This window comes from Phyllobates terribilis, unplaced genomic scaffold, assembly GCF_046119375.1.
Source record: "Phyllobates terribilis strain yellow unplaced genomic scaffold, ASM4611937v1 Scaffold_12__6_contigs__length_324123572, whole genome shotgun sequence".
Classification (NCBI taxonomy): Eukaryota; Metazoa; Chordata; class Amphibia; order Anura; family Dendrobatidae; genus Phyllobates; species Phyllobates terribilis.
The window spans coordinates 239,700,272-239,727,304 of record NW_027362772.1 but is presented as its reverse complement, the minus strand read 5'-3'; the positions used below and the strand labels follow the sequence as shown (position 1 = coordinate 239,727,304).

The 27,033-nt window shown below is 45.7% G+C and overlaps 1 protein-coding gene across 1 annotated transcript; it reads right to left on the bottom strand.

Annotated features, from left to right (window-relative positions):
• Nucleotides 1-21,242: 21,242 nt before the first annotated feature.
• PARK7 (Parkinsonism associated deglycase) lies at nt 21,243-25,606 on the bottom strand. The gene is made up of 6 exons (XM_073655219.1): nt 25,405-25,606; nt 24,958-25,059; nt 22,991-23,050; nt 22,834-22,903; nt 21,884-21,970; nt 21,243-21,557 (listed from the first exon to the last, which is right to left on the bottom strand). The coding sequence occupies exons 1-6, from the start codon at nt 25,492-25,494 to the stop codon at nt 21,397-21,399; spliced, it is 570 nt and encodes a 189-aa protein (XP_073511320.1). The 5' UTR covers nt 25,495-25,606; the 3' UTR covers nt 21,243-21,396.
• Nucleotides 25,607-27,033: the final 1,427 nt, after the last annotated feature.

The following is a 27,033-nucleotide window of genomic DNA, read 5'->3' as shown; positions in this document are numbered from 1 at the left end:
GTTAAAGAGAGAGAAGCATCTGATGCCGGGTGCAGGAAGTTCTCCTGTGTGGAGTCTGGATGGGCAGAAGTCTCCTCGGGCAGGAGAACTGGTGCACTACCCACGCACATTACCCATTGGGGTTTCTCCGGGATACAGGGAGATGAAGCTTCAGTAGGGACTTCAAGGTTGGGGTCAGGAGGTCTCAGGGAGGACAGACCCTGGCGTGACGGCTTGCCTCTACGTCTAGCACGTCTGGACTGCCTCTTGAGGTTGAGAGAAGTATTCCGGAAAGCGTAGTCACCCTGTGAGGATTCTGGGTGGGCAGTAGTCTCATTGGGCTGGAGGACTATTGCGCTACCCACACACATTACCCATCGGGGCTGCTCCGGGATATTGGGAGGTGAAGCTTCAGCAGGAGCCTCCGGGTTAGGATCATCGAAGACCATTAGAAAGGCCACCAGGAAGGCCATTAGGTCCCGGAGGATCGGATCCTGTGTTTCATATAGGGGGTTGATCCATTCCAAGGCATCACCCGCCAGGTAAGACATCATAAAGGCCACTTTAGCCCAATCGGAAGGAAAGTAGAGAGGGTAGGCCTTAAAGTGTAGCATGCATTGCTCCACAAATGCACGACACTGTCTTGGATCCCCATAGTAACGTGGCGGATCCGCAGGAACGAGAGCTGATAGATCCATCTGGACGGTGCGTAATTTCGCCTGGAACTCAGCTAAGAGAAAAAAAAATTATTTATTTATTTTAATGCATATATTCGCTGGAAAACTTCTCAGAGGGCGAAGGCCGTGGGGCTCAACGGGAACCATGGCCTGAGCATGCTGTTATGCACACGCCCGGGCTAAGCGGCGTGTGCGTGTGATTGGTAGTGATTCCACTGGACCGTGCCGGAGAGTGAATGCCTGGAGGGGCGTGACTAAGTATTCACCCGATCCGACCAGGGTCGCACGACGGCATACGACGCCAGTGCACCAAGGAGGAACCGAGCAGAGGGACCAGGTGCTACTCCAGGACAGACCCCGGACACGGCTGTTGACCCACACAGGGGAATACAGGAACAGGCTGGTAGGCTGGCACACAGACTGGAGGGTATAGGCAGGCACGACTGGTATGCAGGCAGGCGGGTATGCAGGCAGGGGGGTAAAGGCAAGCACAGCTAGAGTGCAGACAGGGAGGAACTAGCAGGTAGGAACACAGGCGGGATAGAACCCAGTACACACCGGGACTCAGGAACAATACAGGCAGAGGGTTACAGGCAAGCACTGCTAGAGTGCAGACAAGGCTGAGCAGGGAGAACAGGGCTCTGTTCACACGGAACAGACAGGAAGGGAAAGACAGAGCCAGATACTCACACAGTACTTGCAGAGAAAACAAGCAGGAGTTAGGTACGAGTTCAGACTCTGCAGAAAAAGGAAGGGAACGGACATAGAGGCAAAACAGGTAAAGGACAGGAGAGTGTTCAGACTGGAACTGAGTGTACGGAGGAGACCGACACTGCAGCGGGATACAGGAGCGGGTCTGGGAATACGGCCCCCAGAGAGGCGGAACGAACAGGCAAGGAGCGTGTTCAGACAGGACAGACCAGAAACAGGAGCGGGTCTAGGAAATCGGCCACTAGAAGGCGGAACGAACAGGCAAGGAGCGAGTTCAGACAGGACAGACAAGAGAACACAGAAAGGACTCAGTTCAGACACGGGAACTAATACCGCAAAGCAGGAGACATACAGGACTTAGTTCAGACACGGGAACTAATACCGCAAAGCAGGAGACATACAGGACACAGTTCAGACACGGGAGCTGATACCGCAAAGCAGGAGACATACAGGACTCAGTTCAGACACGGGAACTGATACAAAAAGCAGGAGACATACAGGACTCAGTTCAGACACGGGAACTGATACAAAAAGCAGGAGACATACAGGACTTAGTTCAGACACGGGAACTAATACCGCAAAGCAGGAGAAATACAGGACTCAGTTCAGACACGGAAACTGATACAAAAAGCAGGAGACATACAGGACTCAGTTCAGACACGGGAACTGATACAAAAAGCAGGAGACATACAGGACTCAGTTCAGACACGGGAACTAATACCGAAAAGCAGGAGACATACAGGACTTAGTTCAGACACGGGAACTAATACCGCAAAGCAGGAGACATACAGGACTAAGTTCAGACAGGCCTGGAAATACAGCCTCCAGGAAAGGCAGACAAGGAAACAAAGGACGGGACCTGGCACCTTCAGAGTGCAAGCACACACTGAAGGAAAACACTATGCTCAGGCAGGGATAGAAGGGAGCTGCTGAGCTATATACCAAGTGTCAGACAGCAATAGGCTGAGGACGCACAAGGGGTGTGACCCACAGCAGGTACAAAAAGCAGGAAGTGATCGGGCGCCGCCCTTAAGCAGCAGAGACAGACACAAACAGACAGCATGGAGGGAAGCCAGAGAGACATTCCGGACAGGAGATCAAGTGCGCGCTCCTGCACAGTGGGAAATGGACCACTATGCAAGGACGCCGCCAGGTATGTTACAACTGGTCTACTAATATGATAAAGTCTTGGAGTCCGAAGTGCTATGATAAATGTTGTAATGGTCGCATTGCGGCTGTGGGAAAAAGGGAATTACCTGTACCTATTCAAGGTTTTTGGAGGGTTTTTTCAGAGGAGGAGTGACAAGTTTTACCTCCTCATATGGATTATGATTGCGCCATTGAGTTTGTTCCGGGAGCTACTCTTCCCAAGAGTCGCTTGTTTAATCTGACTATTCCTGAAAGAAAGGCCTTGGAGGAGTACATACAGACTAGCCTGACTGCTGGTCACATTAGACCTTCTAAGTCGCCTGTGGCGGTTGGATTTTTCTTTGTTAAAAAAAAGGATGGGGGTTTACGTCCATGTCTGGATTTTCGTGAAATTAATAAGATTACCGTACGCAATTCCTACCCATTACCGTTAATTCCTGACTTGTTTAACCAGTTGGTGGGGGCCAAGTGGTTCTCTAAAATTGATCTCCTTGGGGGGGCATACAATTTGTTATGAGTGAAGGATGGTGATGAATGGAAAACTGCTTTTAACACTCCGGTAGGTCATTTTGAGAATCTGGTGATGCCTTTTGGTCTTACCAATGCACCTGCATTTTTTCAGAACCTTATTAATGACATCCTGAGACCTTTGATTGGTAAGAATGTTGTTGTGTATTTGAATGACATTTTGATTTATTCACCAGATCTAGAGTCCCATTGGCAGAGTGTACGTGAAGTTTTGCAGTTATTGAGTGATAATTCACTCTTTGCTAAGCTGGAGAAATGTTCACTGTGCAGAAAATTTGTTTTTTGGGCTACATTGTCTCCAGCGAGGGCTTTGAGATGGACCCTGTGAAGGTTCAGGCTGTGCAGGAATGGCCTAGGCCTATTGGTTTTAAATCTATACAGAGGTTTTTGGGTTTTGCCAATTGTTACAGGAAATTCATTAAGAATTTTTCTATAATTGTTAAGCCTCTGACCGATCTCACCAGGAAAGGTGCGAATACGGTCCAGTGGACTACTGAGGCCATTGAAGCGTTTGAGTATCTCAAAGAGAGGTTCAGTTCTGCCCCTATCCTTATGCAGCCTGATGAGACCAAGCCTTTTTTGGTCGAGGTCGATGCTTCATCGGTGGGGGTCGGAGCAGTTTTGTCTCAGGAGAACAAGGATGGAGTACATCCTTGTGCCTTCTTTTCAAAAAAAATTTCGGAAACTGAGCTGAATTATGATGTTGGAAATCGGGAGTTGCTGGTATTAAACTCGCGTTTGAACATTGGCGTCATTTTTTGGAAGGCTCTAGATTTCCTATTCAGGTTTTCACAGATCATAAGAATCTGATCTATCTGGATGCTGTCAAGCGCTTGAATGCCCGTCAAGCTAGGTGGGCACTTTTTTTTTCTCGGTTTCATTTTTCTGTTACTTATATTCCTGGTACTAAGAATGTTAAAGTCAATGCTTTATCTCTCAGCTTCTCTCCTACGATCGGTGCCGAGGAGGAGGAGAGCATTTTACAGAAAGGAGTTGTGGTGGCGGCATTGGACTCCGTTATGGAGAATGGGATTCTGAAAGCTCAAGATGATGCTCCATCTAACACTCCCCATGGGAGGTTGTTCATGCCTAGAGCCTTTAGGAGAGATTTGTTTGTGGAGTGTCATGAGTCTCGGTTGGCAGGTCATCTAGGAATTTCAGAGACTAAGAAACTTATCAGTCGCGTTTTTGGTGGCCTGGATGGCAGAAGGAAGTCATCAAGTGGGTGCGTCAATGTACTGTGTGTGCTAGGTCAAAGGCTTCACATACTCCTGCTGCGGGGTTGCTTTGCTTTGCCCTCTGGAGGTTCCTAGTGCGCCTTGGACGCATCTCACAATGGATTTTATTACTGATCTTCCTGTGCCCGAGGGTTTTACTGTCATCTGGATGGTCGTGGACCGTTTTAGTAAGATGTGTCATTTGGTTCCATTCATTAAGTTGCCCTGTGCCAAGACACTCGCTAAGGCGTTTGTTAAGGAGATTGTCAAGCTCCACGGCGTTCCCACGGATATTGTTTCTTATAGAGGACCTCAGTTTGTGGCTCGCTTTTGGCAGGCTTTTTGTAACAGGTTGGGAGTCCATTTGTCATTTTCCTCTGGTTATCATCCTGAGTCTAATGGACAGACTGAAAGAAAGAACCAGGATGTTGAACAGTTTTTGCATTGTTTTGTGGCAGACAATCAAGAGGTGTGGTCTGAGTTTCTGCCTCTCGCAGAATTTGCTGTTAACAATCCAGGGGCGGACACAGACTGTAGTGGGCCCCTGTGCAAGAAATTTTTGGGGGCCCCCCCCTGCCCTTCATAAGGCAACAAAGTTATGTAAACATAACCCCCCCATGTGCATCTCTCACCCCCCCATGTGCAGCTCTCATCCCCCCCATGTGCAGCTCACCCCCCCCGTGCAGCTCACCCCCCCGTGCATCTCTCATCCCCCCCTGTGCATCTCTCATCCCCCCATGTGCAGCTCACCCCCCGTGCATCTCTCACCCCCCCGTGCATCTCTCATCCCCCCATGTGCATCTCTCATCCCCCCCCATGTGCATCTCTCATCCCCCCCATGTGCATCTCTCATACCCCCCATGTGCATCTCTCATCCCCCCCATGTGCATCTCTCATCCCCCACCATGTGCATCTCTCATCCCCCCCATGTGCATCTCTCATCCCCCCCATGTGCATCTCTCACCCCCCCATGTGTATCTCTCACCCCCCCATGTGTATCTCTCATCCCCCTGTGCATCTCTCATCCCCCTGTGCATCTCTCATCCCCCTGTGCATCTCTCATCCCCCCCATGCATCTCTGATTCCCCCCACTCCTAGTTAATTAATTGTATTTAAAAAAAATAAAACTTGTTATACTTACCCCCATGCGATCCCTGCAGAATCCTGGCGCTCATCGACGTCGCTGCCACCAGGTTCTCCTGACGTTCGGCCATGTGACGGCGCCACATGCATAGCCAGCAGCTTTTGTTTTGGCCAAAAGATTTTTAAAGCCGCCACCACGATAAGGTAGACTCTTCTGGCCGCGCCCTACTCTAACTTATTAAAATTTTCTTAAAATATCCAATACTCTTTTTAGATATATTTTTATTTAGTTTTCTTTAAGGGAATGTGTCATATACATTTTTTTTAAAATGACCAATAATACCACATACAGGGAATACCGCCACACCATGACCAGACCACATATTACCACAACATAGTGACCGAATAATGCCACACAGAAGGGAGAAAAACTGCCACACCATGACCAGACCACATATTACCACCACATTACTAATATTACCATAAGTGTCATTATACACGGGAGCTCTATACATGGTATGTATAATGTAAGTGTCCAGGTAATCTAGTGATCACCAGTGACATTATACACAGGAGCTCTGTATATAGTGTCAGTGTACAGGTAATACAGTGATCACCAGTGACATTATACACAGGAGCTCTGTATATAGTGAACAGGTAATACAGTGATCACCAGTGACATTATACACAGGAGCTCTGTATATAGTGTACAGGTAATACAGTGATCACCAGTGACATTATACACAGGAGCCCGGTACATAGTATATAGTGTAAGTGTACATGTAATACACTGACTCACTGGTGACGTCTCTAGGTGAAGTCCTTCAGCTACGCTTTTCTCCTTCATCCAGCACAGACCGCCATCACGTCTTCCAGCCAGGACTCGTCTCTGCATAAAATAACACAGTTATCTAGAGCACATTCCCCAACTTCTACATTACGCAGTTGAATACAGACGTGCATCCACCATCAATATATGGTTAGTTATTATACAACCTACCATTCCAAATATAAATTGTAATCCACTACGGTGCCCCCATTAACTGTAAATAGGCACTTAATATATAATTTAATTAGAACCTCTACTCTTTCCGCCAATTTGTTACCAGTTACACTCCTGCATCCGCAACGCCCCCTACTCTATACTTCCTGCTCCCCGCATTCATTATTTACATGCACCCCCTGCCCCAATTCATTATATCATGTCCGTGCTCTCCCCACCCCATCATCATTTACTCTCCCCCACCCCACATTCATTATGTGCAGCTCATTATCCCCCTACTCCCAATTCCCCCATGTGCAGCTCATTTTCTCCCAATTCCCCCATGTGCAGCTCTCATCCCCCCCATGTGCAGCTCTCAAACCCCCCCATGTGCAGCTCTCAAACCCCCCCATGTGCAGCTCTCATCCCCCCCCATGTGCAGCTCTCATCCCTCCATGTGCAGCTCTCATCTCCCCCCACACATGTGCATCTCTCCCCCCCACATGTGCATCTCTCATCTCCCCCCCCACATGTGCATCTCTCACCCCCCCACATGTGCATCTCTCCCCTCCCACATGTGCATCTCTCATCTCCCCCCCCACATGTGCATCTCTCATCTCCCCCCATGTGCATCTCTCATCTCCCCCCCATGTGCATCTCTCATCCCCCCCATGTGCATCTCTCATCTCCCCCCATGTGCATCTCTCATCTCCCCCCCATGTGCATCTCTCATCTCCCCCCCCCACATGTGCATCTCTCATCTCCCCCCCCACATGTGCATCTCTCACCCCCCCCCACATGTGTATCTCTCATCTCCCCCCACTCCTAGTTAATTGTATTTAAAAAAAAATAAAACTTGTTATATTTACCCCCATGCGATCCCTGCAGAATCCTGGCGCTCGTCCAAATCGCTGACACCAGGTTCTCCTGACTTCCGGCCATGTGACGGCGCCGTCACATGACCGGAAGTCAGGGGAATCATGAATGCGCTGCCGCAGCAGCGCAGCGCAGCGCTGAGATGTCCCGGACCCGGCGCTTAGCATGGGGCTGGGGGCCCCATGAGGAGAGAGACGCACAAGAGGGGTGCCCCCAACGGGGCTCCGAGGGGGCCCCTACCGGCTGGGCCCCATACTGGAGTCAGGGCAGTCATGCCCTGATGGCGGCCCTGCTGGAGGGGCCCCCTCTCCCTCGGGGCCCCCGTTCAATGAACGGGTTGCAAGGGCGGTAGTTCCGCCCCTGTAACAATCATACATCCTCCTCTGCTGGGTGTTCTCCTTCTTTTTGTTGTACTGGGAGACATCCGTCTTTTGGTTCGCTCTCCAAATTGGGGTCGGCGGTGCCGGAGGAGGAGAATTTTTCCGGTGATTTGGAGAGAGTTTGGACTAATGTACATTGCAACCTTCAAGAGGCTAACAAGAAGTCCAAGAAGTATTGTGACAGGAAACGTAAGGAGGTTTTGTTTACTGTGGGTGACATAGTTTGGTTGTCCTCAAAGAACCTGCGGTTGAGGATTCCCTCTAAAAAACTGGGTCCTAAGTTTGTGGGTACATTTAAAGTGCTTCAGGTTGTTAACCCGTCTGCTGTTAGGTTGGATTTCCCTACTTCCTGGAAGATTAATCATGTGTTTCATGTTTCCTTGTTGAAAAAGGCTGATGTATCAGATAGGGACGCCACTGTCACAGTTCCTCCTGTGGTGGAAGACGGCGAATATGAAATTTCTCGTATCTTGAATTCTAGAAGGCATAGAGGGAGATTACAGTATCTTGTCTCCAGGAAGGGTTTCGGTCCCGAAGACAACTCCTGGGTAAGGACGGATGATGTCTCTGCTCCTAGGCTTGTTAAAGCTTTTCACAAGAGGTTTCCGGATAGGCCCGGGCCTGGAGGATCCGGAGGATCCTCATAAAAGAGGGGGGGTACTGTTAGAACCCTCCTTGTGTTTTGCGGTCACGTGACCATCTGCCTTTATATTCCAGCTCCGCCCTTTTGGCTGTGTTTGACTGTTTCTCTAGCCAGGTGCTTCAGTGCCTTTCTCTGTCAGTTTGCTTGGTCTATCTGGGACCTCTAGTACCTTTTTGTCAGTTTGTCTTTTTGTGTGCTGCAACAACTTCTCTGTTTAGGAGGTGTCCCATTTTTGTCCCAGTCCTTAGTTCTTTTATGGACCCCTCCCCTTATGCTAAAGGTCTTCGTTCAGACTAGCCGAGGACTAAGGCAGCCCGCTACATCATAGGGATTCAGCTTAGTCTTACTGTAGGGACAGCTTTCCCCTATCTTTCCTTAGTACTTGTTGCAGATCATAACACCAATGAGCAGATCTAATTTGATGCAGGTGTTAGTTTTGGTAATGAAAATTTATAGGGTGATTCCATAATTTTTTCCGCAGAATTGACTGATTCCATAATTTTTTCTCTCTGCTTGGTCTGAAAAAAATTACCCTTACTGAGTACCACATTTTTTTCTGATTTCTTTTAGTGTTTCTTAAAGCCCTAAAGTTGCCATTTGAAATGACTTTAGTTTTGTGCCATGTTTGTGATCTGCTTTCTTTCAACAACATTAAACAACTGAATGAACATCCTCCGAGCCCAGCGATTCCATAATTTTTGCCAGGGGTTGTGTATACACATAGCAAACACACATATACATAGAGCACATACATATACAGTACAGACCAAAAGTTTGGACACACCTTCTCATTTAAAGATTTTTCTGTATTTTCATGACTTCGAAAATTGTACATTCACACTGAAGGCACCAAAACTATGAATTAACACATGTGGAATTATATACTTAACAAAAAAGTGTGAAACAACTGAAAATATGTCTTATATTCTAGGTTCTTCAAAGTAGCCACCTTTTGCTTTGATGACTGCTTTGCACACTCTTGGCATTCTCTTGATGAGCTTCAAGAGGTAGTAACCGGAAATGGTTTTCCCTTCACAGGTGTGCCCTGTCAGGTTTAATAAGTGGGATTTCTTGCCTTATAAATGGGGTTGGGACCATCAGTTGTGTTGTGCAGAAGTCTGGTGGATACACAGCTGATAGTCTTACTGAATAGACTGTTAAAATTTGTATTATGGCAAGAAAAAATTAGCTAAGTAAAGAAAAAAGAGTGGCCATCATTACTTTAAGAAATGAAGGTCAGTCAGTCCGAAAAATTGGGAAAACTTTGAAAGTGTCCCCAAGTGCAGTTGCAAAAACCATCAAGTGCTACAAAGAAACTGGCTCACATGAGGACCGCCCCAGGAAAGGAAGACCAAGAGTCACCTCTGCTTCTGAGGATAAGTTTATCCGAGTCACCAGCCTCAGAAATCGCAGGTTAACAGCAGCTCGGATTAGAGACCAGGTCAATGCCACACACAGTTCTAGCAGCAGATACATCTCTACAACAACTGTTAAGAGGAGACTTTGTGCAGCAAGGCCTTCATGGTAAAATAGCTGCTAGGAAACCACTGCTAAGGACAGGAAACAAGCAGAAGAGACTTGTTTGGGCTAAAGAACACAAGGAATGGACATTAGACCAGTGGAAATCTGTGCTTTGGTCTGATGAGTCCAAATTTGATATCTTTGGTTCCAACCACCGTGTCTTTGTGCGACACAGAAAAGGTGAACGGATGGACTCTATATGCCTGGTTCCCACCGTGAAGCATGGAGTGGGAGGTGTGATGCTATGGGGGTGCTTTGCTGGTGACATTGTTGGGGATTTATTCAAAATTGAAGGCATACTGAACCAGCATGGCTACCACAGCATCTTGCAGCGGCATGCTATTCCATCCGGTTTGCGTTTAGTTGGACCATCATTTATTTTTCAACAGGACAATGACCCCAAACACACCTCCAGGCTGTGTAAGGGCTATTTGACCAAGAAGGAGAGTGATGGGGTGCTATGCCAGATGACCAGGCCTCCATAGTCACCAGACCTGAACCCAATCGAGATGGTTTGGGGTGAGCTGGACCGCAGAGTGAAGGCAAAAGGGCCAACAAGTGCTAAGCATCTCTGGGAACTCCTTCAAGATTGTTGGAAGACCATTTCCGGTGACTACCTCTTGAAGCTCATCAAGAGAATGCCAAGAGTGTGCAAAGCAGTCATCAAAGCAAAAGGTGGCTACTTTGAAGAACCTAGAATATAAGACATATTTTCAGTTGTTTCACACTTTTGTGTTAAGTATATAATTCCACATGTGTTAATTCATAGTTTTGATGCCTTCAGTGTGAATGTACAATTTTCATAGTCATGAAAATACAGAAAAATCTTTAAAATGAGAAGGTGTGCCCAAGCTTTTGGTCTGTACTGTAGATGCATGTATACAGAGCACCTACATACAGACACATGCATACACAGAGCACATACATACAGACACATTCATACACACACACATGCATTGACCGAGAACATACATACCAACACATGCATGGACGAAGAACATACATACGGAGACATAGTAAAATGGACCCCACGCAGCCCTCCAAACAGTATAATGGCTCCCACACAGCCCTTCACACAGTAAGATTGACTCCACACAAACCTTCACACTATATAATTGCTCGCGTACGGTATAATTGCATCCACATAGCCCTCCATAAAGTATAAAGGCTCCCACATAGCCTTCCATATAGTATAATGGCCTTCATATAACCCTCCAAATATTATAATTGCTTCCAAATGTTATTCCATATAGTATAATGCACTGCCCATAGTCCTCCATATTGTATAATGCACACCCATAGTCCTCCATATTGTATAATACACTCCCCATAGCCCTCCATATAGTAAAATGCACACCCCATAGTCCTCCATATAGTATAATGCACTGCCCATAGTCTTCCATATAGTATAATGCACTGCCCATATCTTCCATACAGTATAACGCACTCCCCATAGTCCTCCATACAATATAATGCACTTCCCACAGTCCTCCATGCAGTATAATGCACTCCCCATAGTCCTCCATACGGTATAATGCACTCCGCATAGTCCTCCATATAGTATAATGCACCCCATAGTCCTCCATACAATAGTATAACGCACTTCCCACAGTCCTCCATACAGTATAATGCACTCCCCATAGTCTTCCACAATGTATAATGCACTCCCCATAGTCCTCCATATAGTATAATGCACTCCCCATAGTCCTCCATATAGTATAATGCACCCCCCATAATCCTCCATACAGTATAATGCACTCCCCAGAGTCCTCCATACAGTATAATGCACTCCCCAGAGTCATCTATACAGTATAATGCACTCCCCAGGGTCCTCCATACATTATAATGCACTCCCCAGAGTCCTCCATACAGTATAATGCACTCCCCAGAGTCCTCCATACAGTATAATGCACTCCCCAGAGTCCTCCATACAGTATAATGCACTCCCCAGAGTCCTCCATACAGTATAATGCACTCCCCAGAGTCCTCCATACAGTATAATGCACTCCCCAGAGTCCTCCATACAGTATACTGCACTCCCCAGAGTCCTCCATATAGTATAACGCACTCCCCATAGTCCTCCATATAGTATAATGCACGCCCATAGTCCTCCATATAGTATAATGCACGCCCATAGTCCTCCATATAGTATAATGCACCCCATAGTCCTCCATACAATATAATGCACTCCCCACAGTCCTCCATACAATATAATGCACTCCCCAGAGTCCTCCATACAGTATAATGCACTCCCCAGAGTCCTCAATATAGTATAATGCACCCCATAGTCCTCCATATAGTATAATGCTCCCCATAGTCCTCCATATATTATAATGCACTTCCCATAGTCCTCCATACAGTATAATGCACTCCCCATAGTTTTCCATAATGTATAATGCACTCCCTATAGTCCTCCATATAGTATAATGCACCCCATAGTCTTCCATACAGTATAATGCACTCGCCATAGTCCTCCATATAGTATAATGCACTCCCCATAGTCCTCCATATAGTATAATACACTCCCCATAGTCCTCCATATAGTATAACACACTCCCCATAGTCCTCCATTCAGTATAATGCACTCCCCATAGTCCTCCATATAGTATAGTGCACCCCCCATAATCCTCCATACAGTATAATGCACCCCGCCATAGTCCTCCATACAGTTTAATGCATACACACCATAGTCCTCCATATAGTATAATCTGTGTACCCTACTGGCTGGAACCCTTATGCACCGTCCACCACTGGACCCATTAACCAGCTGTAAGCAAAAGGTGTCCTTTTGAGACCTGCTTGATCTGCAATTACTTTTTCCCACTGAAACTCTAAAACTGTCCATAAACATTAGATAGCTGTCGGCCAAACTATTGATTGGCTGGCAGCTATCTCTCCCGAATCCCCCATACACTGGAATGCTCGGCTATGCAGAGCGCTCCTGTGTTGTTTTTTTTATGAAAGAGTCACTGCCAGTATCATGTTATCTTATCTCCCCATCAAACAAAAAGTTCAGGAAATGTAATTACATCTGCACAATGCTTATGATTTAATGTCAGGGAACAGTCGGGAGACCCTCACACACATTATACTGTCGGGTTTGGAAGACTTTTACCTATTATGTATGGGGAGCTTTAAGCTTTAGGAGGCTTTTTTTTTTTTTTTTTGCAAAAATGTCATTGAAATCCCCGGCCATGTGGGAGTCCACACCTTGCGTCCCATTACTTCTCGCAGCATTACAAGGCCATTATGGGTTTGCATTATCACAGTTGCTAAGATTTATCTTTTTATAAACCGTCATTTATATAAAGCAGAGATAAGGCATGGTAAACCTTAGCACTGAGCGATAAGCCGCGTCCAATGGCAGATGGGGGATCTCTTCCCCGTGTAGATTAGGCTGGTTTATGAGGGCCTATCTGCCACACATAACTCCTAGATAATTACTCACTTTCATTAACTTGATAAAGCCCCTTCCCTCCTGCACCATCCACCTGTAACCTGTTAGGTATTATATACTGCTATTTCCTTTTAAACCTTTCACTAAGCTGTAAAAGTCAATATTTCTACTGCATTTTCCTGTATCTGAGCTGGAAAATTGTAAATTCATAGATGTTCCACAAACGTCATCTGCCCATCACTATAGGGAGTACTGGCCTCGGGCCCAGTAGGGCCAATATTTCCAAAGCCATATAACGGAACAGTAGTGCTAAGAAAGAGCAGTAGAGTCCCCTGGCTGCAGTTTGTTTAAAAAAAAAAGTGCTTTACTCACCCTCCCTGGGTCCAGTGCTGGGTCTCTGTGCTGTTTAGGTGTCTGTCATTGTCTGCAATGCTGCAGCCCATCATTAACCTCAGTGGCTCTGCACGAGTTGATGGGACCAGCCAAGGTCAACGTGGGGTCAGTAACAGGCACTTGGAGCAGCGGTGGAGTCTCAACGCTGGACCTGGGGAGGCTGGGTAAAGCATAGTTTGCTTTTTTTTTAAAAAAAACAAACTGCAGCCAAAGTACAGGAGTTCTCTGAAACTAGACAATACCTTTAAGAAATCATGCTAAAAATAAAGTGATTGTTTTATATTGAGGAACCATTTTTTCTCCTGTGGTCTCACTATCTGCTATAGCCAATCCCAAAGTTTTTTTGTTTGTTTTTAAATAGCTTAATTTTTTTTATGCAAATTAGCTCCGTCACAGAGCGAATGAAACTCTCTCGCAAGAACCATCTATAGACGATCAGTTTCGGGATTTTTGCTCCTCATTAGGGTCGGGCTGGCTGAGTGCGATGTCGTTGAGGCAACATGGAGGGAGTACTGGTTTTCCTTAAGGCCGCGTTCACACATCAGCATTTTAGTCAGTAAGCCATAGTCAGGAGTGGAACAGTATAAGGCTGCGTTCCCACGATGAGTTTTTGATGTTGCAGATTTTCTGCACCCATTAAGTAAATATGTTATTTGCAGTTCTTCTAAAATACCCAACGTAAAAAAAAACTCACTAAAAACTCCACTTCTGAATTTATCACCCACTCCTGATTTTGCCTTACAAGTACTGATGTGAAATACTGACCAAAATACTGCTATTGTTTTAAACATATGCAGGTGGAAGTTCGGCTGCAGGGAGAAAATGACGGTACCGTATATTCTCCCTGCAGCTGCTTGCTTACAGTCACTGGGGCGGCTCCGGTGTTGTTTTGCGGAGCTGAATGTAATAGTATAAAAGACTAATCTGCTGCTGCACTCTGCATAGGCAGCAACCGAGATGACAAAGCACACATGCTTAGCAGTTTGCATAGGTAGTGACCAACCGAGATGGCAGAGCGCAGCAGCCGATGAGAAACTCATCTCGACTGCTGTGCTATTATGGGGTCCGTCTGGGTTCTGTTTGGTGTCAGCTCTAAGACCGGGGGTAAAAATTAAAAATAAAAAGTCCTGCATGCAAACGTTTATCTTCCTAAAAACTGACACAAAACAGCACCAAAACAGACCCCATAATAATCCATGAGACCCCCCAGATTCAATGTTGATAACTGATACAAATAGATACTTTTGCTCATGAATTCTGCTTGTTGCTCTAAGTGGAACAGATGCTCAGAATGTTTGGAAATGTGAACACGACCTTAGGCTTTGTTCACACATTATGTTTTTTTCTGCGTTAATTTTCTGCAGCAAAACCTGATCTCTTGCCAGGAAGTTGTTCAGGATTTTTGTTGCCGTTTTCTTGCTTTTTTTTTGGTGTGTTTTTTTTACTGTCCTTTCGTCTCTGTTATCCATGTACATAAAGTTCAGTGAAAAAAAAAAAATCTCATTCTGGTTTTGGTACAAAAAACCCTGAAAAAAAAACACTGAAAAACTTGATACCTGCGTTTTTGGTGCGTTTTTTATCACCACCCATTACTTCCGATGGGTGAAAAAACGCTGAAAGAAGTGACCTGCACAAAATCCTGAACCAAAAAAAAACAAAAAGATGTGTGCATGAGCTTTCTGGAATCTCATAGACTTTGCTGATACTGCAAAACGCAGCTGAAAGTTTGCATAAAAAAAAGCATCAAAAAACACTGAAAAATGCAATGTGTGAACATAGCCTACTGTAATGGCATCAGTATTTTCTTAAAATTCTTGTGCTCAGGGAATAATGGGATCAATGCCGGGCTAGAAGAAGGGACTCGGGGAGGCTTAATGGTCCACGGTGCAAATTACTATCCTGGTTCCAGCCGCTGGTCGCCCCCGCTATGCCATTGACTCCAGGTCCCAGCTCCCACTCAGGACAGTTTACGGCCAGTGTAACAAGACGGCAACCAACCTAATGTACTCAAGTGACTGCCTCCATGGACAAAACAAGTATGATTTGCTAATAAAGGGGATTTAAGAATTTATAATGCCTCTTTTTCCAATTCCTGGAGCGCACGGATCTCTATCAGCCTCCATTCAAACGAACAGGACAGTTGAAGAAATCTGCAGCATGTGAACATCCCACAATACTATTTTTCTACTATCAGATATTTTGCCACCTCTGACAATGTATATATATTATATTACCTTTTACAGCTAAAGACCCGACTACAGAGGGCGGCTAAGCGCAAAAATACATTTAATAAATCAGAGATTAAATCAGCAGCAAAACAAAGTAATACTTCCATGTATGAGCCTGGGGTGAGGGAGTATTGTGCGCACCGACACTGCAAACAGAACTCCATACAGATAGTGAGCGCATAACACAGATCCGTCTGACATCAGCAGGAAATAAAGCCTCACATTAGACAACAGCCCCCTCTAGTGGTTATTTTTTATTATGCCACCGAGTCAAAAGATGCAATATTGTGCAAAAGAGATGCACAATACCACCGTAGGTGTTTCCATCCTGCCCCATAAATTGTAGGCTCTCTTAGTCCAAGAGGTTTCTTATCAGGACAGGGACTCAATAATAAGGTACGCTTTGACGGTAGCTGTTGGGCTCATATACATTGGCCAATTTATGTGCTAAATACATTCCCGCTACTGTAAATTCTTCTAGAGCAATATTGCGGTTCCATTTTTCCAAAATTCCATATGTACATAATGTAGCACTTACCTATTTTTCATGGCAGTAATGTAGTTCCAATTTTCTAAATTTACCATTCTAGAAACCTAGAGCGCAGCTATATATTTTACTTATTGTCAATGAGCCTTGCGTGCCCGCAGTCACTTCTGTGGCCAAGTTTTGGGAGATACTATCCCCTAAATAATAGGAACACCCAACAATACTGGCTGTATGTTGATGCTTAACACAGTTGTCCCAAGCAAATTTTTGCCAAAAATTGATATAATCATATTATATAGCACTGTGCACTTACAATTGCCCATTTTGCCTTTCTGCCCAGATAATTCTTCTTTTCTCTGCTCTATGTAGAAACAGGAAGTCTCTTTTCCCTGCATTTATCATCCCCCTCTTCAACTCCCGACCCAGCCACTGCCAGGGACTTTTGCAGAGACTCATGACTCATACAGGGATAATTGACCTCCTGTTTCTACATAGATCTTAGAAGGATTCAGCTAGTCAAGTTTTTAACCACATGATGCCATAGACCTAATAGAAAAGAGAAGAATTAGGTGGGTAGAAGGGCAAAAATGAGCGATTGTAAGTATTGCAATATATTAAAGACGCTGTCCACTACTTGGACAACTTGTCATAGCCCCATGCTTATCCACGATAAAATAAAAATGCCTATACCCACAAAACGTGCCGGGGCAGTTCCAGTGGTGTCGGCACTCGCTCTTTCTGGGGCTCTCGTGTGGTAGTTGTTACACGTGATGCCGGCGTCACTGTCTCCACCTTTGTACGAATTGAACATGAAAAGACGTCAGAGATCAGCTACTGTCTGGACTTCCTCTTCATATTCAATTCGACAGGAGGTGGAGACAGTGACGCCGGCATCACGTGTAACAACCACACGAGAGCCCCAGGAAAGTGAATGCCGACACAGGAGGTGAGTATAGACATTTTTATTTTACCAGTGTCAAATATTTAGATTAAGAAGGGGGTTGTCCCTTTAAGAGGATAAACATTTTGATGACCCTGGGTTTTTCTGTTTTTTTGCGTTTTCATTTTTTGCTCCCCCTCTTCCCAGAGCCAGAACTTTTTTATTTTTCGTTCAATATGGCCATGGGAGGGCTTATTTTTTGAGGGACGAGTTGTACTTTTCAAAGTGGTTTTACCATATCGTGTTATGGAAAAGGGGAAAAAAATTCCAAGTGCAGTGAAATTGCAAAAAAAAAAAGTAAAATCTACAGTTGTTTTTTGGGTTCTTTTTTTTACCACGTTCACCGATTGCTAAAACTGACCTTCCACTATTATTCTCCAGGTCATAACAAGTTCGTAGACACCAAACATGTATAGGTTCTTTTTTATATAAGTGGTGAAAAAAAATTTAAAGTTTGCCAAAAAGAAAAAAAAAAAAAGTCATTTTCCGAGACCCGTAGCGCCTCCATTTTTCGGGATCTGGAGCAGGGTGAGGGCTTATTTTTTGCGCGTTGAGCTGACGTTTTTATTGGTACCATTTTGGAATAGATCCGATGTTTTAATCACCCGTTATTGCAATGTTGCGGCAACCAAAAGATCGTAATTCTGGCGTTTAGAATATTTTTCTCGTTACACCGTTTACCAATCGGATTATTTTTTTATATTGATAGATCGGGCAATTATGAATGCAGCGATACCAAATGTGTGTTTTTTTTATTAGATTTTGAATGGGGCAAAAGGGGGGGTGATTTAAGCTTTTATTTATTTTTTTATTTTATTTTTTTTTACACTTACTGCTAGCTTCAATAGTCTCCATACTGCCTGTATGCAGTAGAAATGCTCACTTGCTATGAGCGCCGACCACTGAGTGGCGCTCATAGCAATTGAGGCATGACAACCACAGGGGTCTGTTGCAGATCCTTGGTTGTCATTCCCACCTATTGGTGACCCGCAATCATGTGACGGGGTCACAGATGGGCGGGGCCTAGGATGCGCTTCCTGGAAGCGCGAGTTAAATGCCGCTGTCAGGCTATGTGCCCACGATGCAGAAATGCTCAGGATTTTTTCCTGAGCGTTTCTGCATCTCCCTGGCAGAAAAAACGCATGCGGATTGTACATGCGGATTGTACATGCGGATTGTACATGCGTTATTCCTGCCAGGGACATGCGGATGTGAAGTGTTCTTCACTTGCATTTTCGCATGTGGGTTGACAAGCGCTTTCCAAGCGATTTTAGCATCACTTGGAAAGTGCTTGACAACTTGGTCACATTATATAAATCCATGCAAAAGGCATGGATTTATATAGTGTGACCCGAGAGAATGTCAAAAAATAAATCTATACTTACCTTCCGATGGCCCCCGCAGTCTTGCTTCACCGTCCCTGCTGCCGGCAGATCGCGGTACACTGTAGGACCTGCCGACGTCAGCGTCGCGTGACCCGTCACATGACTATGACGTTCATTCCATTGCGAAGTGCCAGTAAGTGAAGAGAAGGAGAGCGGGGGCCGCCAGAAGGTAAATATATATTTATTTTTTATTTTATTCTTTTTTTTATATTACAGCTTTCTATGGTACCCGGGTCCGGAGGAGAGTCTCCTCTTCTCTAGACCTGGGTACCATCCGCACACTAGAACGCATGGAATGCGCATCTACATATACAGTGACACGTAATCCATGCGTTCCAATGCAAGTCAATGGCGGCGAAAACGCAGCACTTCCGCAAAATAATTGGTAATGCTGCGTTTTTTTCCGCAATGATAATCCGCAGCGGAAATTTCCGCAGCATGTGCACAGCACATGCGGATTATCATTTGGGAACATGGCAGACCTTCTACCAAGCGTTTAAGCGTTTCTGCAGCATTTTTGCCGCTGCAGAAACTCTTAAAAAACGCATCGTGGGCACACAGCCTCAGAGATTGACAGCGGCATTTAACTGGTTAACAGTCGGGGGTGGATCGCAGACTGAAGGGATAGTTACTCCTGAAACAAAGCAATGGTCATTATAGGAGAACCCACAGCAGAATGTCTGTGTCTGCCTCTAGCTCCTCCCTAGAATGTCTGTGTCTGCCTCCAGCTCCCCCCTAGAATGTCTGTGTCTGCCTCTAGCTCCCCCCTAGAATGTCTGTGTCTGCCTCTAGCTCCCCCCTAGAATGTCTGTGTCTGCCTCCAGCTCCTCCCTAGAATGTCTGTGTCTGCCTCCAGCTCCTCCCTAGAATGTCTGTGTCTGCCTCCAGCTCCTACCTAGAATGTCTGTGTCTGCCTCCAGCTCCTCCCTAGAATGTCTGTGTCTGCCTCCAGCTCCTCCCTAGAATGTCTGTGTCTGCCTCCAGCTCCTCCCTAGAATGTCTGTGTCTGCCTCCAGCTCCTCCCTGGAATGTCTGTGCCTGCCCCTAGCTCCTCCCTGGAATGTCTGTCTGCCTCTAGCTCCTCCCTAGAATGTGTCTGCCTCTAGCTCCTCCCTAGAATGTCTGTGCCTGCCTCTAGCTCCTCCCTAGAATGTCAGTGTAGGTCTCTAGCTCCTCCCTAGAATGTCAGTGTAGGTCTCTAGCTCCTCCCTAGAATGTCAGTGTCTGCCTCTAGCTCCTCCCTGGAATGTCTGTGCCTCTAGCTCCTCCCTACAATGTCTGTGTCTGCCTCTAGCTCCTCCCTACAATGTCTGTGTCTGCCTCTAGCTCCTCCCTAGAATGTCTGTGCCTGCCTCTAGCTCCTCCCTAGAATGTCAGTGTAGGTCTCTAGCTCCTCCCTAGAATGTCAGTGTCTGCCTCTAGCTCCTCCCTGGAATATCTGTGCCTGCCTCTAGCCCCTCCCTAGAATGTGTGTGCCTCTAGCTCCTCCCTAGAATGTCTGTGCCTGCCTCTAGCTCCTCCCTGGAATATCTGTGCCTGCCTCTAGCCCCTCCCTAGAATGTGTGCCTCTAGCTCCTCCCTAGAATGTCTGTGCCTGCCTCTAGCTCCTCCCTACAATGTCTGTGCCTGCCTCTAGCTCCTCCCTAGAATGTCTGTGCCTGCCTCTAGCTCCTCCCTAGAATGTCTGTGCCTGCCTCTAGCTCCTCCCTAGAATGTCAGTGTAGGTCTCTAGCTCCTCCCCCTCTTCATAGAACTATGAGAACAAACTGTCATCATTCTAAGTAATGGGGAAATCTGTCTTCACTCAAGTTAGATTTTACCCATGAATTAATTTTCAGTCCAGGAGAAGAAAGAAGAAGATTTCTTTAAGATATCTTAAGAGTATTCCGCTTTCATTTGTACTATTGATGAAAATAAAGCAATAGACAGGTACGCTTTAAGCTCGCATACATTTCCTGATCGGGCGGGTCACTTGCTGCTGACATATTATGATACCAGTCAGCGGTGGGATAACAGTATTCAGGTCACCTGTGAAGTGTTAGTATAATGTATGGAGTGAACACCAGACTTCTCAGAGAGCAGGACAACAGTTGAGGGACTTTGTCAGAACCTGCAAATATCTAAACTCGCACCTGCTGAATTATTCTGACATGAAACCAGGAATACGTTCGGCTGCAATCACAGGGTATTAAAGGCTCTATGTTGAGGATGCAGTTGAAGAACGGTACGTTTATGCCGTCTATCAGCGATTGGCTGCAGTGCTGTGGATGTGATGTCAAACTGCGTAGACTGGGCACCAATGGCGGAGACAGAGTCGGACTCCAGGCCGGTGAAGTACAGGGTTTGTTTTCTGTACCTTACATGTAGCTGAGCCTATGGGCAAAAGTTTGTTAAACTAGAACGACCCCTATAACCTCACCAAGAGCAGACAAGTTTTCCTGCACCGTCAATTCCTTCGAAAAACCCCTATTCTATGGCACAGAGGCAGTTTTCGGCCTTGTTTGTCAAGGAGGCACGACATAAGATATAACCTGTAGTTCTAGAAAAGATAACAATTTGTTTATTACTTTTTTTAATTTGGTTTCTTTCAGGTCAGACATCTCAAATCTCATTGCCAGTAATACCAGCAGATCATAAGAATTAAGTGCTACAGATTGAGTGCAATATCATTGAATATATGTGAATTTATGGACCGTTTTAGGGAGGTCACAGATTGTTACGTGGAACTGCCAGAAGAAGAAGACCTGGACACAAGGATGGAAGATCAAGCGCTTATCCACAGACTCTGGTAAGTTGTGACCCCCTTGTTGATAGATGCTCCTAATCTTTAAGAACCAGTGGGGCCTTTACTTGCTCGGCTACGTCTTTCCCCAGCAAGGCTTCCACTATGGAGAGGCCAAACTCAAAGCTGGTGCCAGGTCCACGGCTGGTGATGAAGTGTCCGTCCCGCTCCACCCTGTTGTCTGAGTACTTGTAGTGATCTGAAGGGACAAGAAAGATCAAATAAGACCATTAAGTAATATATACGGTGCTGAAGTTATAAATAATCAGTGCTAACAGCAGTGTACATCTACTGCATTTGGAGTACAGATAATGGCAGTGATGGGTCAGTTCCTCACCATTGTATTAATCGGAGGAGTGCCATCTGATATTTTTGTTAATTCTTTATGGTGCTCCTACTCCAACCATTACTGCAAGCGACCCGAGGCAGCCCCTAGTAATATCACCATCACAAGGTGGGGAGGATACGTACGCCCCCCAAAGCTTTAAGAATAGCCCCTACATCACAGTGCTCAGGGCACGGTACCTCCATTCATCATCTTGTCCTTGGCCAGAGGATGTGTGGTCACGCTTCTTCCAAATCCTATTCCATGAGCCAGCAGTGCGGTGGGGCCTGGGAAGAGCAGAATACACATTAACCCTCTATAGGATGCCAGGTAGGCAAGGGGACTTGGGTGTAAATGCTACTGCCTCACCCTTTAGGGCAAACATCTACCAGGATTATAGTTGTGCACTTTTTCCATTTTACGGGTGGGCTTCATATCCTACACCTCACTTGTTTGCAAAGCAGGTCTGATAAATTCCCATCTGATAACCAGAATGCCCCCCCACTGCACTCCCCCCTATTTGAGGTTGGTGGGTTGCAGACCTCCACACATGTGGTGAATATGCCCCTCGCTCTTATCTAATTACAATCATCCGTTTTTCAGACGGAGAAGTGACATCTAATACAAAGCCCCCCCCCCCGAAATGCAGATTCACGAGACATCTGAATAAATGTATGGGAGAGGCGGCACAAAGCTTAACTGACAGCCAAGGGGCCGCATTCCTTATAGGGGCTTTTTCTATACAATGGAAAGGAATGAAGATTCTACGACAGGTGGCCACCGCTCGGTTCCCGCAGGGGACTTTGGAATAGTGGATGGTCAGAGCATTCAGGGCCCCTGAGATCTTACTTTTATCACCCATTCTGTGAATAGCCGATAAATGCATTGTGGGAAAACCCTTTAAAAAACACACTGCGGGAACCCAGCACGCACACCGACACTGCAGGAGAAGGACACACACAGTCTGCAAAAGCCACTCGCTGCACTACAAATGAAGATTTTGTTTTCCAGAAAACTTGATTTCAGAGGCTAAGTGCACTAAGTTTGAGAGTTTTTTTTGGGGTGTGGACACTTGCTTTAAGATTTTGCACATGACCCCCTTGTGCATATTTGCATCACACAGGTACAGTAGAGGATGAAGCGTCCATACCGGCACATATGGCAGCAATCAGACCCTTCTTGGCATCTTGTTCTTGTAGAACCTCCTTTACTGCAGAAGACTGGAGGGGAATAAGACAGGAGCATGAAGTGCGGAGAAGCCACCACCTGTGTCATTACCGTCCTCATACACCGTATAGAAATATCACCTCTGACAAGTTCTGAGCCCCCAGATTACCTCCCGGGAGCACGACCACGTCATAAGGGCCCTGGAAGGAGAAAAACAAAAATAAAAATACACAGACAGACATACTCTTCTCAACGTGGAAATCAAGACATAGTCATGATGAAAAAAAGACTTTTCAAAAGGTGTAGAAATAAGGTGCACAGTCTCTCAGAGGATCCTTTTAAGCGCTGATTGCCATAGTACGCCAAGATCTATGAACACCCATTGCAGACTGAGGAGGGCCAGGCCCTTCTACAGCTTGACATCAATGCTAAAGACCCCTTTATTTTTAAGATCATTAGAGCAGACCCACAGCAACCACCATGTTCTGGAGTATCCTAGGGATAAGCAGGAAAATCCCAATAAAAACAGATTTTCTCAGCTTGTCTTCAGGAGCCCACCGCTCCTCTATCTCTCGGTTTCCTGCTTGCCGGGGGTGGAGGGGTGCTCCTTTAGTCTATGCAACAAGTAGATACCAGCAGTTTTGCTCAGAGCCTTTTCCCTTTAAAAATGGTGTATCGACCAAGTAATTAGAAGTGGACGACTGATCTTTTGCATTACTCACTGGGCGTCATTTATCAAACTATTGCCCATAGTATCCAATCACAGCACAGCTTTCATTTTTTACAGAGTGGTGTACAAACTGAAACCTGAATTATGATTGGTTTTCCATTCAGACCCAAAGATAAATCTATAATCTAAGAGAGGAGACTGGTCGCATGTGGAGCCAAAAAAAAAAAAAAAGGAAGTGTAAAGCAAAGTTTGCAAAAGTTACTCCACTTTTTTAATGCCAATTCAGGTGCGAACCAACCTATATAAAATCCAGGAATCATTGGGTTAAATTGCAGACCAGAGAATAATTAGCAGGAGGAGTCTTCCTAAATTAGTCCAAGCTATGTCAGATGGTGGAGTGCCAGAAATGCTGACCTTTAGAGCTGCAGCCCACACCAGTTATATAACAGCGCAGCACACTGCTCCCGGCACTACAGGCTGACCCAATTTACTTGCAGGAAAAAAGAATAAAAAAAAGATACAAATGCATATATTCCTATGCATATAAAGTAAAAATGAAGACTCTGCCCCAATGAAGAATAAAATAGAACTAGAAATAATGGCGCAGAAGTTCCCCAACATCCCTCTATTCAATGGAGCATCTGTACTAAAGGCAGAGACACCCCTCACGTCCGCCAAGCATCAGCCGGTAGGAAGTGGCCAACCCACGTTCATTAAACAGATGCCAAAAGGGAAAAAAAAAAAAAAGAAGAAGGGTCAGGCATGTCGGCTTTTAACATGCCTTGTTGTTTGTTATCAAGGGAGATAAGTTGCCTTTCTGCCATTTCCAACTTGTCTTCGCTTGAGGACTGCAGAGGTGAAGTCCCACGTACAACACATGACCGATGCAGCTAATCATTGCACTCAATGGGAGTGCTGAGGTAGGCTACATGGTTGGCTGCAGTGGTGACATGCTATAAGGTGGGATTTCACCACTGCAGCCCAATATTAGCTTCAGTGCTCTCATATTGACCTCAAACTTTACCACGAAGCCCAGTGATTGGCTGCAGCGGTCTCATGTTTTAAGCAGGACGTCATCAGTGCAGCACTGAAGACAAACCTCCAGGGAGCAGCTCCGGAGGCGGCAGTCTGGACAGTTTTTCACAGGTTATACTATTCCATGCCTCTGCCCCAGTTTTGGGTGATCATGGGTTACCCCTGCGAGGACAGAGCGTTGGAGAATCGCTACAGCCGAGGTGCAAAACACAAGATAAGAGTCTGTAGCTGGAGGACTCAGACCCCAGTAGTATCCGCTAGTGCTCTGTGGTAAAGGAGTTGTGCAGGAATAGAAAAACATGGCATGGATAGCGCCACATCAGGCCACAGGCGGTCTGCGGTACTGCAGGATCGGCCAATGAACTGCAGCAGACAAGCCCTGGCAGAGGGGCATTGGCTTACCTTAGTCCGGGCGTCCTCCAGGCTGGTGTCCGGGCAGATGACGACGTCTCTGCTGCACTGGACTGGATCTTTGCCCGTCAGACCCGCAATGGTCACGATGATCTGTTCATTACAGAATAGAAGGGGAAAAAGTCCAATAACTAAGAGGGAGTCATACAACCCGGCCCTGGTCAGACCCCATTACAGCACTGGAGGGTCATCATCACTGGTTAGCTGTAGGCGAGCGCAGCCTCAGCCATCATGGCCCAATCACTTTCCAACTGTTGCAAAAATTAAGGAAAAATAAAGAAAATTCACTTTGAAGGAGAAGCCCTTTAAAATGGTCACCACAGGGGGGCGCCATCCATTGCACATTACTGGGAGGGGGACATTAGTGGCTCATGGTGGCACTGAGGGGGCTTCCCCATAGGAGTATTGGGGTCTCCGGCCCAGCCCGCATGTACTCACCCCCGCTCTCCTCATCACATCAGTGGGGATAACTGTCTCCATCTCCTCTGCCCCCTTGGCCAGGATCACCAGGGCTCTCTTACCGGCCATACTGCTGGAGAACACAGCGCAGCTGAGACCCGGACTGCACGCCCCTATAACCAATCTACAGGGAGCCGCCGGGGACAAACTTCCAGAATGCGAATCTAACTAGATGACTGCTGCTGCCATCTGGTGTTTACGTGTGATTATGACACCTGCTCATGTTACACAGCTGCTACCTTGTGATTTGAGCGCAGTTGTTCCACCTCAGGCCTCATTCAGACGTCAGCGGTTTTCATTTATGCAACAAAAATATTCTACATGTTTTATATGTGATTTTCAGGTATGGATAGCTAAATAAATACAAATTACATTTGTAGAAATATGGTTTGTGCCTTATGCTCATTTTATGGGGCACTTTTTTCAGGTGTTTTTTTGGGCAGAGTCCGCCTGAAAAAGACGTCGTGTGCAAATACCCCTAGAAACATTTTTTTTGGGGGGTGTGAATAATTCTAATAGTGACTTTTTGATTTGTGATTCATCCAACAATGTCTGTAGTTGTTTTTTTTGCTTGGTTCTTTTCTGACTTTTAGGTCAATGTGGCGTCTCCAGATATTTTTGTCAGGATTCATTAAATTCAACTTTTTCAAAAATCAAAAAAATTAAAGCAAATACATTTCAGTCGCCCCCTACACCCTCTTTTCCCTCATAGTGTTTTTTTTTTTTAATGGCAAAAATTTTTGTGCACAAAATTTTTGCCATTTTTTTGCTTTAAAAAGACACACACAAAAAAGGACATTTTTTGACTGCACAAAATTCATGAAGCGTTCTCGCCACTTTGAAGAATTTGATGCAAAAAAAAAAAAAACAGCGAAAAAATAAAAGACCAAAAATAAATTTGCAAATAACAAATCAGGGCTGTTTTTTTGCAGCGCTTTTTTTGCTGTGGATTTTTTAATATATATTTATGTTTTGCTTGTTTGTGTCCAACAGAGAGATCGACGCACAGTTGCTTTTGCCTGTAATATGAGAAATTAATAATAAATTACTTTATTATTAAAGGGGTCTTCCAAACTTCAGACAACGAGCACACAGTCTCGATCCCCCAGTATTTCCAGCGGTCATGTAACCGAAAGACACGTACTTTGGTTAATGTGCCCAATTGAGTCTCCTAATTTCCAATTGTAAGAAGCAGTTGGCATGTGATGGCTTCGCTCTGGGAATACAGGGGAATCGTGACACCGTGCACATTGCACACTGTCATGATTCTGTAATCTGCGGTCACATATTGTGACTGCAGAAAATTGTCTCAAGCCCAGAAAACCCATTTAAAAATCTTCTCGCCATATCTCAGGGGCAGATGTATGGAGCAGGCTCGGCAGCTGAGCCCGTACCATACCCAGGAGGTGGCATATACCTGTAACAGCAGCGACCAGAGCCAGCTCCAATCACTGCTGTTTATCCATATAAATACCGCGGTCAATCACGGACAGCAAGATTAAAATGGTGCAATCGCCAATGCATGCGTTTCCCATCTCCCACCGCCCCCCCTCCATTATGCCAGCTGAAGGTCCCCATGGCTGCCATCTTTGTCCCCCTGTGAAGCCC

Bases quoted from the DNA above. Each gene is read 5' to 3' on its own strand.
- PARK7 (XM_073655219.1), bottom strand. From the start codon at position 25,494: ATGGCCGGTAAGAGAGCCCTGGTGATCCTGGCCAAGGGGGCAGAGGAG. The intron at 23,051-24,957 runs GTAAGCCAATGC...TTCTCCTTCCAG, and splicing joins TGGAGGACGCCCGGACTAAG to GGCCCTTATGACGTGGTCGT. The intron at 21,558-21,883 runs GTACCGTGCCCT...TTGTCCCTTCAG, and splicing joins GGACAAGATGATGAATGGAG to ATCACTACAAGTACTCAGAC.